Here is an 18537-nt window from a genome sequence, read left to right as displayed (position 1 = left end):
TGACATCACGGTTTTAAAAACGTTATTCTCTACCGCTCATCTCCTTGGCTTTCAAACCTCTCCAGGGGGTGACGATCTTCTCGAAATTGGACCTTCGGAACGCCTACCATCTGGTTTGGATACGGGAAGGAGACGAATGGAAGACATCCTTTAACACGGTTAGCGGGCACTATGAGTACCTCGTTATGCCATTCGGACTGACCAACGCCCCCGCATGTGCTCCGCGACATGTTGAACCGGTTTGTGTTTGTCTACCTTCCCGTTCAGCTCAAGTGCATCGACCTCCACGTCCGACAGGTCCTTCAGCATCTCCTGGAGAACCAGCTTTTTGTTAAAGTGGAGAAATGTGTCTCCTTCCTGGGATAATTCATGGCTGCAGGAAATGTTTAGATGGATTCTGACAAGATGAGAGTGGTGGTGGATTGGCCTCAATCCACATCTAGAGTGCAGCTGCAATGTTTCCTGGGGTTTGCTCATTTCTACCGCCGTTTCATCCGGGGTTACAGCACCCTGGCTTTTCCCCTCTCAGTACTCACCTCTCCCAAGGTTCTGTTCACGTGGTCTCCAGCAGCTGACCGGACGTTCCCGGACCTCATGCAACGATTCGCTACAGCTCCCATCTTAATCCATCCGGACCTGTCCCGTCAGTTCGTGGTGGAGATCGACGCCTCGGACATCGGAGTGGGGGCCGTCCTGTCCCAGCTTTCTGCCCAGGACCAAAAGCTGCATCCCTGCGCTTTCCTTTCCCATCGTCTTAACCCCGCTTAGAGGTGACGTGGGAAATCGAGAACTATTCATGGTGAAGATGGTGTTGGAGGAGTGGAGGCACTGGTTAGAGGGGTGGAACATCCATTCTTAGTGTGGACTGACCATAAGAACCTGGAATATCTCCGCACTGCTAAGCGCCTCAACTCAAGGCAGGCTCGATGGGCCCTGTTATTCACTCTGTTAAATTTTACTATCTCCTGTATAGCCCCGTTGCTACACTGTCTGACCCCGAGACCATCCTCCCTACCTCTTGTCTAGTGGCTGGAGTCATCTGGGGTATAGAGAGCCTGGTCTGTAAGGCGCAGTGTTCCCAGCCGGATGTTTGTCCCGGACTCTGCCCGTTCCCCGGTCCTGAAATGGGCACATTCCTCTAGACTGACCTGCCATCCTGGTTCCCGTCGGACCCTGGCTTTTATCCGACAATGTTTTTGGTTGCCCACCATGGTTCCTGACGTATCCGCATTCATCGCCTTCTGCACTGTGTGCACAGAAAAAGACCGGCTGGCCTCCTTCAACAACTCCCTGTTCCTCACCGCCACTGGTCTCATATATTCCTGGACTTCGTCACTGGTCTCTCTCCGTCAGATGGCAACACCGCTATCCTTACGGTGGTGGATAGGTTTTCCAAAGCCGCCTATTTCATTCCCCTTCCCAAGTTACCCTCTGCCAAGGAGACAGCCCAACTCATGGTGCAGCACGTCTTACGGATCCATGTACTTCTGGTCGACATGGTCTCCGATTGCAGTCCTCAGTTCTCATCCCAGTTCTGGAAGGAATTTTGCACTCATTGGCTCGTGGGCCAGCCTGTCCTCCGGTTTTCATCCCCAGTCTAATGGCCAGTCGGAGCGAACCAATCATGACCTGGAGACGGCCCTTTGTTGCCTTGTCTCCGCCAACCCCACAACCAGGAGCCAGCAACTCATGTGGGTGGAATACGCCCACAAACACCCTTCCCTGCTCGGCCACTCGTCTCTCGCCCTTCGAGTGTTCCTTGGGATATCAACCCCCGCTCTTCCCCGAGCAAGAGGAAAAAGTCAGCATACTCTCTGCCCAGATGTTCATCCGCCGCTGTCGCCATATCTGGAAGACAGCCCAGTCCGCTCTTCTCAAAACCACCTCCAGGTATCGGCAACAGGCGGACTGCCACCGGACCCCTGCTACCCGCTATCGTCTCGGGCAGAGGGTATGGCTTTCCACTCGGGATCTGCCTCTCCGGGTGGACCCCGCAAACATTCCCCCCAATTTATCGGCCCTTTCCCCATCTCTAAAATCCTTAGCCCACTGCTGTTTGTCTTCTGTTGCCCTGCACCCTCCGTATACATCCCACTTTTCATGTGTTTAGGATTAAATGTCTATCTCACAGCCGTTTGTCTCCTGTTTCCAGGCCCACCCCTCGCCCCGGTCTCATCAACGGCCATCCGGCGTACACGGTGAGAGGAGAGTTCTGCCGCCAGCACCCCGGTCAACCAGGTACAGTGAGGGAAAAAAGTATTTGATCCCCTGCTGATTTTGTACGTTTGCCCACTGACAAAGAAATGATCAGTCTATAATTTTAATGGTAGGTTTATTTGAACAGTGAGAGACAGAATAACAACAAAAAAATCCAGAAAAAAACACATGTCAAAAATGTTATAAATTAATTTGCATTTTAATGAGGGAAATAAGTATTTGACCACTCTGCAAAACATGACTTAGTACTTGGTAGCAAAACCCTTGTTGGCAATCACAGAGGTCAGACGTTTCTTGTAGTTGGCCACCAGGTTTGCACACATCTCAGGAGGGATTTTGTCCCACTCCTCTTTGCAGATCTTCTCCAAGTCATTAAGGTTTCGAGGCTGACGTTTGGCAACTCGAACCTTCAGCTCCCTCCACAGATTTTCTATGGGATTAAGGTCTGGAGACTGGCTAGGCCACTCCAGACCTTAATTATTCAATCCAGACCTGCTTATTCTTGAGCCACTCCTTTGTTGCCTTGGCCATGTGTTTTGGGTCATTGTCATGCTGGAATACCCATCCATGACCAATTTTCAATGCCCTGGCTGAGGGAAGGAGGTTCTCACCCAAGATTTGACGGAACATGGCCCCGTCCATCGTCCCTTTGATGCGGTGAAGTTGTCCTGTCCCTTTAGCAGAAAAACACCCCCAAAGCATAATGTTTCCACCTCCATGTTTGACGGTGGGGATGGTGTTCTTGGGGTCATAGGCAGCATTCCTCCTCCTCCAAACACGGCGAGTTGAGTTGATGCCAAAGAGCTCGATTTTGGTCTCATCTGACCACAACACTTTCACCCAGTTCTCCTCTGAATCATTCAGATGTTCATTGGCAAACTTCAGACGGGCCTGTATATGTGCTTTCTTGAGCAGGGTGACCTTGCGGGCGCTGCAGGATTTCAGTCCTTCACGGCGTAGTGTGTTACCAATTGTTTTCTTGGTGACTATGATCCCAGCTGCCTTGAGATCATTGACAAGATCCTCCCGTGTAGTTCTGGGCTGATTCCTCACCGTTCTCATGATCATTGCAACTCCACGAGATGAAATCTTGCATGGAGCCCCAGGCCGAGGGAGATTGACAGTTATTTTGTGTTTCTTCCATTTGCGAATAATCGCACCAACTGTTGTCACCTTGGTCTTGTAGCCCATTCCAGCCTTGTGTAGGTCTACAATCTTGTCCCTGACATCCTTGGAGAGCTCTTTGGTCTTGGCCATGGTGGAGAGTTTGGAATCTGATTGATTGATTGCTTCTGTGGACAGGTGTCTTTTATACAGGTAACAAGCTGAGATTAGCTCCTAATCTCAGCTCGTTACCTGTATAAAAGACACCTGGGAGCCAGAAATCTTTCTGATTGAGAGGGGGTCAAATACTTATTTCCCTCATTTATAACATTTTTGACATGCGTTTTTCTGGATTTGTTTGTTGTTATTCTGTCTCTCACTGTTCAAATAAACCTACCATTAAAATTATAGACTGATAATTTCTTTGTCAGTGGGCAAACGTATAAAATCAGCAGGGGATCAAATACTTTTTTCCCTCACTGTAAGAGCCCGGGTAGGACGCCAGGTTGCTCCCCTAAAGGGCAGTACCCTGATGTGTTTCACCTATCTTGTGCTTGTCTCCACCCCCCACCCGGTGTCTCCCATTTTTCCCCATTATCCTCTGTGTATTTATACCTTCATTTTCTGTTTGTCTGTTGCCATTTTGTCTTGTTTTGTCAGGTCTTACCAGCATGTTTCCCGATTCTCCTGTTCTCAAGTTTTCGTTTTCTTCTCTTCCCGGTTCTGACCTTTCTGCCTGTCCTGACCCTGAGCCTGCCTGCTTGACTCTGACCTGGTTACAAACCTCTGCCTGCCCTCAACCTGCTTTTTGCCTGCCCCTTTGTTATATAAAATATTCTGAGATCTGCCTCCTGTGTCTGCATCTGGGTCATATCCTGAGTCGTGATAAATAGTAGTGAAACCCTCAGAAGAGGTGAGATCAGTGACAAAATCAATTGACAGATGAGACCAAGGCTGCTGAGGCATGGAAAGGGGAAGGAGTTTCCCTGCTGGAGCGTGCTTGAGAGATTTAGTTTGGGCACATACGGAGCAGGAGTTGACATAGCGAGCAACTTCCTGCGCCAAGGTGGGCCACCAGTACTTTCCGGAGATAGATTGAATAGTGCGGGTGTCCAGCGACAAGAGATGTGTGCGCCCTGGTCAACAGCCGATCCCTTATCCCCGTGGGAACATAGGTGCGCACTGGAGGACAGGTAGCAGGTGCGGGTTCCCTCTCAAGAGCCTGGCGAATGTCCACATCTACAGTACCAGTCAAAAGTTTGGACACACCTACTCATTCCAGGGTTTTTCATTACTTTTACTATTTTTTTTAACATTGTAGAATAATAGTGAAGACATCAAAACTATGAAATGATGCCGAGTGGTGCAGTGGTCTAAGGCACTGCATTGCAGTGCTAGCTGTGCCACTAGAGATCCTGGTTTGAATCCAGGCTCTGTCGTAGCCGGCCGCGACCGGGAGACCCATGGGGCGGTGCACAATTGGCCCAGCGTCGTCCAGGGTAGGGGAGGGAATGGCTGGCAGGGATGTAGCTCAGTTGGTAGAGCATGGCGTTTGCAATGACAGGGTTGTAGGTTCGATTCCCATGGGGGGTATGAAAAAATAAAAAATAATAAAACAAAAAATAATAATAATGTATGCACTCACTAACTGTAAGTCGCTCTGGATAAGAGCGTCTGCTAAAATGTAAAATGTAAATGTAGTAACCAAAAAACTGTTAAACAAATCAAAATATATTTTATATTTGAGATTCTTCAAAGGAGCCACCCTTTGCCTTGATGAAAGCTTGCACACTATTGGCATTCTCTCAACCAGCTCACCTGGAATGCTTTTCCAACAGTCTTGAAGGAGTTCCCACATATGCTGAGTACTTGTTGGCTGCTTTTCCTTCACTCTGTGGTCCGACTCATTCCAAACCATCTCAATTTGGTTGAGGTCGGAGGATTGTGGAGGCCAGGTCATCTGATGCAGCACTCCATATCTCTCCTTCTTGGTAAAATAGCCCTTACACAGCCTGGAGGTATGTTGGCTCATTGTCCTGTTGAAAAACAAATGATAGTCCCACTAACCCCAAACCAGATGGGATGGTGTATCGCTGCAGAATGCTGTGGTAGCCATGCTGGTTAAGTGTGCCTTGAATTCTAAATAAATCACAGACAGTGTCACCAGCAAAGCACCCCCACACCATAACACCTCCTCCTCCATGCTTCACGGTGGGAAATACACATGCAGAGATCATCCGTTCACCCGCAATGCGTCTCACAAAGACACGGCAGTTGGAACCAAAAATCTCTAATTTGGACTCCAGACCAAAGGACATATTTCCAACGGTCTGATGTCCATTGCTCGTGTTTCTTGGCCCAAGCAAGTCTCTTCTTATTATTGGTGTCCTTTAGTAGTGGTTTCTTTGCAGCAATTTGACCATGAAGGCCTGATTCACACAGTCTCTTCTGAACAGTTGATGTGGAGATGTGTCTTTTTCTTGAACTCTGTAAAGCATTTATTGGGGCTGCAATTTCTGAGGCTGGTAACTCTAATGAACTTATCCTCTGCAGCAGAGGTAACTCTGGGTCTTCCATTCCTGTGGCGGTCCTCATGAGAGCCAGTTTCATCATAGCGCTTAATGTTTTTTGCCACTGCACTTGAAGAAACTTTCAAAGTTCTCGAAATGTTCCATATTGACTGACCTTCATGTCTTATCTTCATGTCTATCTTCTGTATACCCCTCCTAACTTGTCACAACACAACTGATTGGCTCAGATGCATTAAGGCAAAGGGTGGTTGAGAGACTGCCAATAGTGTGCAAGCTATCATCAAGGCAAAGGGTGGCTACTTTGAAGAATCTCAAATCTCAAATATATTTTGATTTGTTTAACACTTTTTTGGTTACTACATGATTCCATATGTGTTATTTCATAGTTTTGATGTCTTCACTATTATTCTACGATGTAGAAAATAGTAAAAATAAATAAAAACCCTGGAATGAGTAAGTGTTCTAAAACTTTTGACTGGTAGTGTATATGTATATTTTTTTATATTTCAAGTAATTACAGAGGTCTGGACCTAGGCGTCCTCCTATGTAGCTAGGGCCCTGATTGAAGGGCTAAAAGTGTTATTTGAGTCATTATGGTTCCACATAGATCCATCACTTCAATCAATCATCAATTTAATGACCCCTTTAGATATTAAAAAAAATATTATTTGATAAAATATTGAATTTGGCCTTTACTACTATAGCCCATAGAAACGCATTGAATAATACATTCATATATGGCAAAAAAAAGTCTTACATCTAGGAGATATAAGAAAGCTCAGAAAATATTTTAGTTTTTTTTGGACACATATTTAACCCCTTATTTGTATTGTCACAAAACTACCTCCATACTTCCATTGGTTTGTATGGGTTACCTTCAGATGAGTCCGGTGACACTTGTGGGGGTCGTAGAGAAAAACAGAGAACACCATCATGAATACCAATTTTCGGTATATCTCATGGTCTGACAAACACCGCTGTAGCTCAGCCACCTGGCGGATGCGGTAGATTGAGACGCAGCCCATGCAAAAAACCTGATATCTCTAGCTTAAACTGACGGAACTTGATGCTTCTACATCTGCATTGCTTGCTCTTTGGGGTTTTAGGTTGAGTGTCTGTATAAGCACATTGTGACATCTGCTGATGTAAAAAGGGCTTTATAAATACATTTGATTGATTATTATGTTACTTAGATTGACACACGGATGCGTCAATAGACTCTTAAGGATTAAGGAAGGATTACAGAATTCCACCAGGTCAGGAGAAGGGATCAACCAATGAATTATAATTCTGAGCACACATTCCATTACTGCAGGTGGCAGCAAATCACCAATCTTGGCTTTATGCCTGTTTAGACAGCACACTCCAGGTGGCAGTATGCATCCTTTCAGCACCACTCAACAGTAGAGCAACTTGTATTTAAATGACATCATTTTGCTGCTTCCAGGCTGTCTGCAAAGCAGTTACACGCCAAATCTCTCAATGTCTGGATGTGTTCAACATGTCAGTAGCCGCATTAATTTGATATTGCAATCTGATTCCTGAGTGCACTGTAGATGATGTGGCATTCAGCCATTGGTTAATTTGTGCAGCGCGACTGCTTTACAAACAGTTTGGATAACAGCCTAGCCTATCCAACATGTCTATGTTCAAACATTGAAATTATTCAATATTAGGCATAAGAACTCACATTTTGGACTTTATATTTTTTAAAGTTTTATTAGAATGCCAAGAGTGTGCAAAGCTGTCATCAAGGCAAAGGGTGGCTACTTTGAAGAATCTCAAATATAAAATATATTTTGATTTGTTTAACACTTTTTGGGTTACTACATGATTCCATATGTGTTATTTCATAGTGTTGATGTCTTCACTATTATTATACAATGTAGAAAATAGTTTAAAAAATAAAGAAAAACCCTTGAATGAGTAGGTGTGTCCAAACTTTTGACTGGTACTGTAGGTCTCAATATGTCTTCCCTGTTAAAATAAAGGTTAAATAAATACAAAATTACAAATAATTTTACTGTAATCGATTCACAAAAACATAGTCAAGAAAACACTTTATTATTTTAATACTGGAATGGATTTGAAAAATGTACAAGCTTTAGTCCAATTCAACAATTATTTTGGTTATAAAAAACAAAACAAAACATGGAACTTGAAAATCACACACACAAACGTCACCATAGTTTGATGCACAGTAGGCCAACACAAGCTTTTCGCACGGCCAAAGTAAAAAAAAAAAATCTAATTATTTTCCAACAACTTTAACTAATACTACACATTGGTTCCCTAAAAGCGCTATAAAATCTATACATTTGTATTTATTTATCATGAATACACTTGCTATCACAAAACAGTTTAGCAAAAGGCCACATTTCCAGTGAACTGTTTTGACCACTGTAGCTCTTCTCTGTTGATTCATTCTCTTTCTCTCCATAGTACGCCATTTTCTGATGCATGTCATCTTCATAAATTAAAACATGGGGGCATTCGACATTGCAGTCGACTTTAAAGGTGAGTCGAGACTGACTGAGCTACAAATCACCTTGCATCATAAATAACTACTCGATATTATTTGTAGATCAGTCAGTCAGTCAAAATTTACCCATGATACAACACGATTTTGATGCTCTCGAACACGGCCATTACATTTTCCAATGACAACGGTTGAGTTCCTGCCCGACAACATTGCAGACACATTCCAGATCTTACAATGCCTGGATAGGTATTTAACATATCAGCTAACCACATCATATGATATAGCAATCTGATGGCCAACTGCACAGTCGATGACTTGGCACACAATGGAACGCAATGGAACGCCTGCACATCTAGTTGGGCTGGAACTCGACCATTACCTTCTATCTCCTTTACCTCAGAATACAGCCCTCCCACTCATATCCATGTAGGACCCCTGAGGGTGGGTGTGGCCATGCTGGTGCTGCCTGTACATGTGCCTGAGAGGTATGGGGAAGGACGAGCGGGGGTCCTGACACAGGTGCAGAGGATAGGAAGAGAAGGGGGGATAGAGGGCAGGGGGTGTGGAGGAGGAGGAGAGACAGGATGAAAGAGAGGGATCCAGTGGAGGCAGGAGTGAGGGGTGGTGAAGTACCATTTCTGGCAGATAGGGTGCGCCAGGGTTGAACTGGGAGAAGGAGCCAATCTCGGTGGGCGCTATCGGGGGGTAGGAGGAGGGCGTGGTGGTCTGGTTCTGGGGACACGTCGTTGGAGGGAGGGAGTGGTTGGTCAGGGAAAAGGGGGGGATATGAGAGGAGGCAGAAGGCTGGAATGAGGGGACGGACGCAGAGGGAATGGCGGAACAGGAAGAGGGTTGGTAAACTGGATTAGGAAGGGAGGATGGGGGGTGAGTGAAGGAGGAAGGAAGAAAGGACGGCGCGAGAGAGGGAGCATGGATCTGAGTTGGGTTGGGAATAGACACAGCAGAGTGGACGGAGCCGGAGGAACCATTCGGAAGAGTCCAATTTTGAACTGAAGGAGAGCAAGAAGAGAGGGATGAAGGGAGAGCGGGAAAGGCATAAGATAGAGGTGTGGAATGGGAAGAAAGAGAGTAAGGGAGAGAGGGAACGGGGTGTGATTGAGAAGTTGGCTGACTTGAGAGGTTGAAGAGAGACGGAGGGGTGGTTTGGTTGACGTTGGAGAGAGGTAGGTTGGGGTATGGGTACGCTGTGGGGTTAAAGACCGACAGAGGGGGGGGGGTCTGGTTGGAGATGGGGACAGCTTGTAGAGCCTGGTTCGGGGGAGTGAGCATGGAATGGGTGGTCACCCCATTCTGCTGGATGGGTTGACAGCAGGGAGGAGGGAGTGATGGAAAATAGGTATTTGTGGGTGTATGAGGACTGAGCAGACCTTGCTGTGGGTCAGATGGAGGGATGGAGTGAAAGGAGGTAGAGGACAGGAGAGGCTTGGGGAAGGATGAAGTGGAAAGAGATAAGGTGGGGTAGGTGAAACTAGTTTGCTGAAGCAAGGGAGATGTGGTGGAGGAAGGGAGAGTTGGAGAAGAGGAGAGAATAGAGGGATAGTCACTGGTGACCATGGATGGATAATTAATAGAGGTGGGGGAGGGTTGGGGGATGGAGGGATCTGAGCGGTAGGAGGACGAAGACTGAGGATGAGGAGCAGGGGCGAAAGAGGAAGAACCAAGAGGAGTGGCTGGATATGTCTCATTGTAAGGGGAAAGACTCATAGTGATGGACCTGCAAGGTAAAAAAAACAAAAAACATCTCATTATTGTAACCTGCTGTGAATGTAACTGACACATAAAAGCTGACCAAAGGTGTTGTACCAATGACTTGTTATTTATTTAAATATATGGATGGGGTACATCTCACTACTCTAACGTGGCTTTCTCTCGTTGTCTCCTTTCCTCAATCTGCACTCACTGACATTAAAGGATGTGGCAGGTGAAATCCAGCAAAGTCCAGGTAGGCATCCTTGATCTCTGCATTGCTTTTATATAGCCGGGATTTTCAAATCAGTGCAGATGAAGCAGAGGAGGCAAGAGTTGAGACAACCTTGGCCGCAGATCCCTACTTTAGACAATCAACATGCACCCATTGTAAGCTTAAATGTTTATGAATTCAAAACTCACCTGTCCATCATTCCATCGGTGACCTTGTTGCCCGATGCATCTTGCAGCCCATTGGTAATATCGGCGGGGATGTTAGCTGTGATGTCAGCCATCTGGGAGGCAATGAAGGTTTGGCCCACCAGGTCTAGAGCCTGCTGCTGCTCTGGAACAGGGCTCTCCTGGAAGTGGGTTTCGTTGGAGCCATACCCACACACAGACTCAGGGAGAGGGGGAAGTGAGGGGAGAGAGGCCAGGGCCAGGCTCTGGAGGTCTGAGGGGGAGGAAGAGGAGGACTGGGACAGGAGCTCAGTGGAGTCACATGGGTCACAGCTCACTGAGAGAGAGGATGGAGGAAGGAGATGGAAAATAGAGGGATGAATAGAGGGACAGAAAAAGGAGGAAAATATGATTTTTAGTTGACCATTTTAAAAACACAAAACAAAGCATTTGCATAAATAAAATCATTGAGGATGACACAGAAAATGGTCAGAAAAGTATCTCCATTGCAATGAGTGATTGAAGGATGGAAGAGGAATTAACACATTGAAGAGAAATTTGAGTCACATTAAACTCACCAATATCTAGAGGTTCATTTAGCTTCCGCTTTTGCCTCACGTCCCTCTGTCTGGAAGAAAATAAAAATATAGATAGGTGAGTGTATGTGGAAAATTGGTGTGTGTGCTTGCGTGTGTGTGCATGTGTGTGTGTGCATGTGGGACTGTGTGCTATACCTTTTGCTATTCATGCCGTCCTCTCTAAAGCCCTTAGCGAAGGGATTGGATTGGATCTTCAGTTCAGTGATCTGCCAATCAGACACACAGTCAGTAACCATTATAAGAAGAATAGAAAGTACTGTATTGTAGAAGTGTATGAAAACATTATCTGAAAAACTATTATCTTCTAACCATTTTATATTTGATGCATTTATACTGTCACTCTCTCTCTCTCTCTCTCTCTCTCTCTCTCTCTCACACACACACACACACACACACACACACACACACACACACACAAACACATACACACACACCCTTCACCCTTCCTTTCCTGTCCTCCTTACTTTGTTGTTCTGGTAGGCGGTGACGGTGAGAAACTGGGTCTCTGGGAAGATGAAGGAGTGTTGCCCTCCTCCCCACCTCAGCACATCCCTGGCCTCGATCACGTGCACCCGTGGCTGGTAGCGGTGGAGGGAGTGGAGGATGATCTACGAGAAAGAAGAGAGAGATAGGGAGGAAGAAAGTCATTATAATGGTCATTATAGAAAGTTGGGTAATTGTTGTCTTTAAGAAATAGATAGGCCTAGATGCACACCCATAAACACACACACATCAACCCCCCCCCCACACACACACACTCACACACACACACACACACACACACACACACAATCACCCACCCATCCACTCACTCACTCACTCACTCACTCACTCATTCACTCGCTCACTCACTCACACTCACTCACTCACTCACTCACTCATCACTCACTCACTCCCTCACTCACTCGCTCACCTTCATACTTTCTTTCTCCCACTATACTCACATATCCCTGTGTGTCCAGCGTGTTGTTGGTGAGCTTGGCGCGGTGGAAGGAGATGCTCCTGCTCTGCCAGTGGGCACCCGTGGCTGGCGAGTCTGGATGGATAAACACCCGGTCGGGTAAGCGGGCCTCAGCGCCGCCCACCACCTGCCAGGTGTCACCCTGGAAGCGGTAGCGCGAGGTGTCCACGGGCACCACATCCAGCAGCAGAATGTAGCGCAGCCCCGGGTTCAGGCCTGACAGCTTGACCCTCAGCTGGGGGAACATCCGCCTTGGAGGAGGGAGGAGAGAGTGGATAAAGAGAGACATTGAGGGAGACAGAGAAATAAGGAGGGGGAGAAAGAGAGGGAAAGAGAATGGTTTTATTATACAATTTCATTACACCATTTTAGAAACATTACAACGTGTCAATGGCAGCTAGGCTGAATTATGTGATACAATTTACACATTACATAGGAAGAGAGGAAAAGATAAAGAGAGAGAAAGAAGAAAAGGGAAAGAGAGGGAGAGAAAGAGGTTGCGCGGGAGAAGGAGAGAAAGGGGAGAGAGAGAAATAGAGAGGGATATAAAGAAAGAAAGGAAAGTGAGGGAGATGGAGAGAAAGAAACAGAAGGGGGAGAGAGAGAAAGAAGAAGAGGGAAAGATGGATAAACATAAGCATTTTCAACCATTAACACCTATTAGAAGACATTTCACAGTAAATTCATTTCCTTTATTAACCTTTGACCTTTTAGCAGTGGAGGTACATATAAATCAAACTTTATTGAAAAGCACAGCACTCACCTGCCCTTCTTGGTGATGATCATCTCTGTGCCCACGGAGCAGAACTGTTTCCACAGTGAACCGTTCTCCAGCTCCATCTTGACGCTGTCCTGCTGGACTTTACAGGTTGGCTTGCTGGGGGCGGGGGGCGGGGCCAGCAGGTGAGAGGGCATGGCACGGGCAGCCATGTCACAGGAGGAGGGGTAGAGGGGCATGTGGGCAGGAGGTTCCCTCTCTGGTGGTGGGGGAGGGGGTATGATTATAATTAATTAGCTTCAGTTAGGATTCAAGTAACAGACGGTGCATGGGAGTGCTGTGCAACCTAATTTCTAAATTAAAGGACATTCCACCCAAAAACAGAAATACCACTGGTATGATGCATTTTGCATCATATGATGCAAAATGCATCATACTGGATGTATTTCTGTATTTTGAAAGTTATATGTCTTGAAAACGTGATTGCTGACATGCAAAATATTTTGGGACTATATCAACAATGGACTAATGAAACAAATACCAAAATATAGTTTTGGGGTGGAGTTTTCCTTTAATAAGGGGCCAGGTCATCCACATTTCAATTTTTAGCATTGGTGGCATCCTCATATGAAATGACACCCCATTAAGTAAATAAATCATTCCAATCCTGAATTTGGTGTTGATCAATGACCATTTTGGCATTGAGATAAGCGTTACCACATAATATTCATACTCTAATATTCATACTAATTAATTTTTGCTGATTTTATCACGAAACAATGGCAATGAATGACACATGATGACAAGGTCAACTTTAACCATTATCTGAATTGGACTGGGTAATTATGACAGTATTTCAAAGGATTTACCATATATTGTAAAGCACCACATGTCATTTGTGCATACCCATGCATACACATTGATGCTTTCTCTCAAATACACATTGACACAGGCACAGACAAACAGACAGACGCACGCATGCATGCACACACTCGCCTCTGTAGTAGCAGTCTCCCATTCTCTGGTGCCCGAGGGCCAAACTGGGGTACATCTCCACACTCAGCATCTCTTCGTTCACGCTATACCTCTCTTTCTCTCTTTTTTCTCTCCCTCGCTCAGACTCACTCTATTTATCTCTTCCTCTCTCTGTCCATCTACTGCCAATCAGTGTGTTCTCCAGTGCGAATTGTCCTTGATGTTTCGATCCTGTCTGTGTAGTTTTCTCTTTGAGTTTTCTTTTTGGCTATGGTCGCACCAAATCCCTTTATTTCTTCTTCTTTTCTCCTTTACTCTGTCTGTCTTGTCCCTCTCTTTCTCTTCTTCAAATGGCACTCTCGCTCTGGGCCTATGTGTTATATAGGTGAGTGAGGCTTCACACATTGGGCCAAATGGCCAGTTTTCACACTCCCTTATTTTTACCTCTCCCTAGGACCAACCTGCAGGCTGCAGTCCCCCTCTCTGTTCTCATTCTCTCCCCTACCTGCTATCTAAACAGACAGCAGACTAATACAAACACAGCACAGAGCAGCATCTCATGGGATACATCGAGAAATAAGGCCAGTTCGAAGTGAGTGAAAATCACAAGGAAACTTCCCTCAACATTTTAGTAATTCAATGAATTAGAATGAGATGAATACTGTAATATTAGTATCTTGTGACAGACTGTGTTAACATAAGTGCTTTCACTCAAACCATAGAAATTGAAAAACCAAGAAACCCAAAATGCAATATATATATGCAGTACGAGTCAAATGTTTGGACACACCTACTCATACTAGGGTTTTTCTTTATTTTTACTATTTTCTACATTGTAGAATAATAGTGAAGACATCAAAACTATGCAATAACACATTCCTTCTTAATGCGTTTGTGTTGTGACAAGGTGGGGGGGGGGGGGATATGCGTTTGAGCCAATCAGTTGTGTTGTGACAAGGTATGGGGGTATACAGAAGATAGCCCTATTTGGTAAAAGACCAAGTACATATTATGGCAAGAACAGCTCAAATAAGCAAAGAGAAATGACAGTCCATCATTAGTTTAAGACATGAAGGTCAGTCAATACGGAACATTTCAATAACTTTTAAAATTTCTTCAAGTGTAGTCGCAAAAACCATCAAGCACCATGATGAAACTGGCTCTCATGAGGACCGCCACAGGAATGGAAGACCCAGAGTTACCTCTGCTGCAGAGGATAAAAGTTCATTAGAGTTACCATCCTCAGAAATTGCAGCCCCAATAAATGCTTCACAGAGTTCAAGTCACAGACACATCTCAACATCAACTGTTCAGAGGGGACTGTGTGAATCAGACCTTCATGGTTGAATTGCTGCAAAGAAACCACTACTAAAGGACACCAATAATAATAAGAGACCTGCTTGAGCCAAGAAACACGAGCAATGGACCAGTGGAAATTTGTCCTTTGGTCTGGAGTCCAAATTTGAGATTTTTGTGTATTTCCCACCGTAAAGCATGGAGGAGGAGGTGTGATGGTGTGGGGGTGCTTTGCTGGTGACACTGTCTGTGATTTATTTAGAATTCAAGGCACACTTAACCAGCATGGCTACCACAGCATTCTGCAGTGATACGCCATCCCATCTGGTTTGGGCTTAGTGGGACTATCATTTGTTTTTCAACAGGACAATGACCCAACACACCTCCAGGCTGTGCAAGGGCTATTTTACCAAGAAGGAGAGTGATGGAGTGCTGCATCAGTTGACCTGGCCTCCACAATCCCCCGACCTCAACCAAATTGAAATGGATTGGGATGAGTCGGACGTCAGAGTGAAGCAGCCAACAAGTGCTCAGCATATGTGGGAACTCCTTCAAGACTGTTGGAAAAGCATCCAGGTGAAGCTGGTTGAGAGAATGCCAAGAGTGTGCAAAGCTGTCATCAAGGCAAAGGGTGCCTATTTGAAGAATCTCAAATATAAAATATATTTAGATTGTTTAACACTTTTTTGGTTACTACATGATTCCATATGTGTTATTGCATAGTTTTGATGTCTTCACTATTATTCTACAATGTAGAAAATAGTAAAAATAAAGAAAAACCCTTGAATGAGTTGGTGTGTCGAAATCTTTGACTGGTACTGTATATATACAGTTGAAATCTGAAGTTTACATACACTTAGGTTGGAGTCATTAAAACTCATTTTTCAACCACTCCACACATTTCTTGTTAACAAACTATAGTTTTGGCAAGTCGGTTAGGACATCTACTTTGTGCATGACACAAGTAATTTTTCCAAGAATTGTTTACAGACAGATTATTTCGCTTATAATTCACTGTATCACAATTCCAGTGGGTCAGAAGTTTACATACACTAAATTGATTGTGCCTTTAAACAGCTTGGAAAATTCCAGAAAATGATGTCATGGATTTAGAAGCTTCTGATAGGCTAATTGACATCATTTGAGTCAATTGGAGTTGTACCTGTGGATGTATTTCAAGGCCTACCTTCAAACTCAGTGCCTCTTTGCTTACCTCAGAAAATATTGTAGACCTCCACAAGTCTGGTTCATCCTTGGGAGCAATTCCCAAATGCCTGAAGGTACCACGTTCAACTGTAGAAACAATAGTACCCAATTATAAAAACCATGGGACCACGCAGCCATCATACTGCTCAGGAAGGAGACACGTTCTGTCTCCTAGAGATGAACGTGCTTTGGTGTGAAAAGGGACCTTGTGAAGATGCTGGAGGAAACAGGTACAAAAGTATCTACAGTATATCCACAGTAAAACGAGTCCTATATTGACATAACCTGAAAGGCCACTCAGCAAGGAAGAAGCCACTGCTCCAAAACCGCCATAAAAAAGCCAGACTATGGTTTGCAACTGCAAATGGGTCTTCCAAATGGACAATGACCCCAAGCATACTTCCAAAGTTGTGGCAAAATGGCTTAAGGACAACAAAGTCAAGGTATTGGAGTGGCCATCACAAAGCCCTGACCTCAATCCTATAGAAAATGTGTGGGCAGAACTGAAAAAGCGTGCGCAAGCAAGGAGGCCTACAAACCTGACTCAGTTACACCAGCTCTGTCAGGAGGAATGGGCCAAAATTCACCCAACTTATTGTGGGAAGCTTGTTGAAGGCTACCCGAAATGTTTGACCCAAGTTAAACAATTTAAAGGCAATGCTACCAAATACTAATTGAGTGTACGTAAACTTCTGACCCACTGGGAATGTGAAGAAAGAAATAAAAGCTGAAATAAATCATTCTCTCTACTATAATTCTGACATTTCACATTCTTAAAATAAAGTGGTGATCCTAACTGACCTAAGACAGGGAATTTTTACTAGGATTAAATGTCAGGAATTGTGAAAAACTGAGTTTAAATGTATTTGGCTAAGGTGTATGTAAACTTCCGACTTCAACTGTATCCTAACCGACTTGTCAAAACTATATTTTGTTAACAAAAAATGTGTGGAGTGGTTGAAAAACATGTTTTAATGACTCCAACGTAAGTGTATGTAAACTTACGACTTCAACTGTATATATACATGCACTACATCAACAACAGTATTTGGACACCTGCTTGTTGAACATCTCATTCCAAAATCATGGGCATTAATATGGAGTTGGTCTCTACTCTTCTGGGAATGCTTTCCACTAGATGTTTGGAACATTGCTGTATGGACTTGCCTCCATTCAGCCACAAGAGCATCAGTTAAGGTCGGGCACTGATGTTGGGCGATTAGGCCTGGCTCGCAGTCTGTGTTCCAAATCTGGCTCGCAGTCCTGTTCTGTGTTCCAAATAATCTCAAAGGTGTTCGATGGGGTTGAGGTCAGGACAAGTTCTTCCACATCTCCATAAAGCATTATTGTATGGACCTCGCTTTCTGCAAGGGGGCATTGTCATGCTGAAGCAGGAAAGGGCATTCCCCGAACTGTTGCCACAAAGTTGGAAACACAGAATCGTCTAGAATGCCATTGTATGTTGTAGCGTGAATATTTCCCTTCACTGAAACTAAGGGGCCTAGCCCAAACCATGAAAAACAGCCCCAGATCATTATTCCTCCTCCACCAAACTTTACAGTTGGCACTATGCATTGGGGCAGGTAGCGTTCTCCTGGCATCCGCCAAACCCAGTTTCGTCCGTCGGACTACCAGGTCGTTAAGCGTGATTCATCACTCCAGAGAACGTGTTTCCACTGCTCCAGAGTCCAATGGCGGCGAGCTTTACAACACTACAGCCAGCGCTTGGCATTGCGCATGGTGATCTTAGGCTTGTGTGCGGCTGCTCGGCCATGGAAACCCATTTTATGAAGCTCCCGACGAACAGTTATTGTGCTGACATTGCTTCGAGAGGAAGTTTGGAACTCTTTAGTGAGTGTTACAACCGGGACTTATGATTTTTACGCGCATACGCACTTCTGCAATTGGTGGTCCTGTTCTGTGAGCTTGTGTAGCTTACCACTTTGTACACGTTTCAACTTCACAATAACAGCACTTACAGTTGACCGGGGCAGCTCTAGCAGGGCAGAAATTTGACAAACTGACTTGTTGGAAAGGTGGCATCCCATGACCGTGCCACGTTGAAAGTCACTGAGCTCTTCAGTAAAGCCATTCTATGGAGATTGCATGGCTGTGTTCTCGATTTTATACACCTGTCAGCAACGGGTGTGGCTGAAATAGCCAAATCCTCTAATTTGAAGGGGTGTCCACATATTTTGGTTTATATTTACATTTGACATTTTAGTCATTTAGCAGACACTCTTATCCAGAGCGACTTACAGTTAGTGAGTGCATAAATGTTTCATACTTTCATATATAGTGTATATATTTATATACAGTGCATTTGGAAAGTATTCAGACCC

At 44.9% G+C, this 18537-nt stretch overlaps 1 protein-coding gene across 1 annotated transcript; it reads right to left on the bottom strand.

Annotated features, from left to right (window-relative positions):
- Positions 1 to 8445: 8445 nt before the first annotated feature.
- On the bottom strand, positions 8446 to 13784 carry tbx6 (T-box transcription factor 6). The gene is made up of 8 exons (XM_045209917.1): positions 13715 to 13784; positions 12764 to 12977; positions 11984 to 12251; positions 11504 to 11647; positions 11175 to 11245; positions 11019 to 11068; positions 10465 to 10777; positions 8446 to 10069 (listed from the first exon to the last, which is right to left on the bottom strand). Exons 1-8 carry the CDS (start codon positions 13782 to 13784, stop codon positions 8731 to 8733), a joined length of 2469 nt encoding a protein of 822 aa, XP_045065852.1. The 3' UTR covers positions 8446 to 8730.
- Positions 13785 to 18537: the final 4753 nt, after the last annotated feature.

This window comes from Coregonus clupeaformis, chromosome 31 (genome assembly GCF_020615455.1).
Source record: "Coregonus clupeaformis isolate EN_2021a chromosome 31, ASM2061545v1, whole genome shotgun sequence".
NCBI lineage: Eukaryota > Metazoa > Chordata > Actinopteri > Salmoniformes > Salmonidae > Coregonus > Coregonus clupeaformis.
Note: the sequence above shows the minus strand (reverse complement) of the source record. Positions and strands in the feature narration are given on the sequence as shown.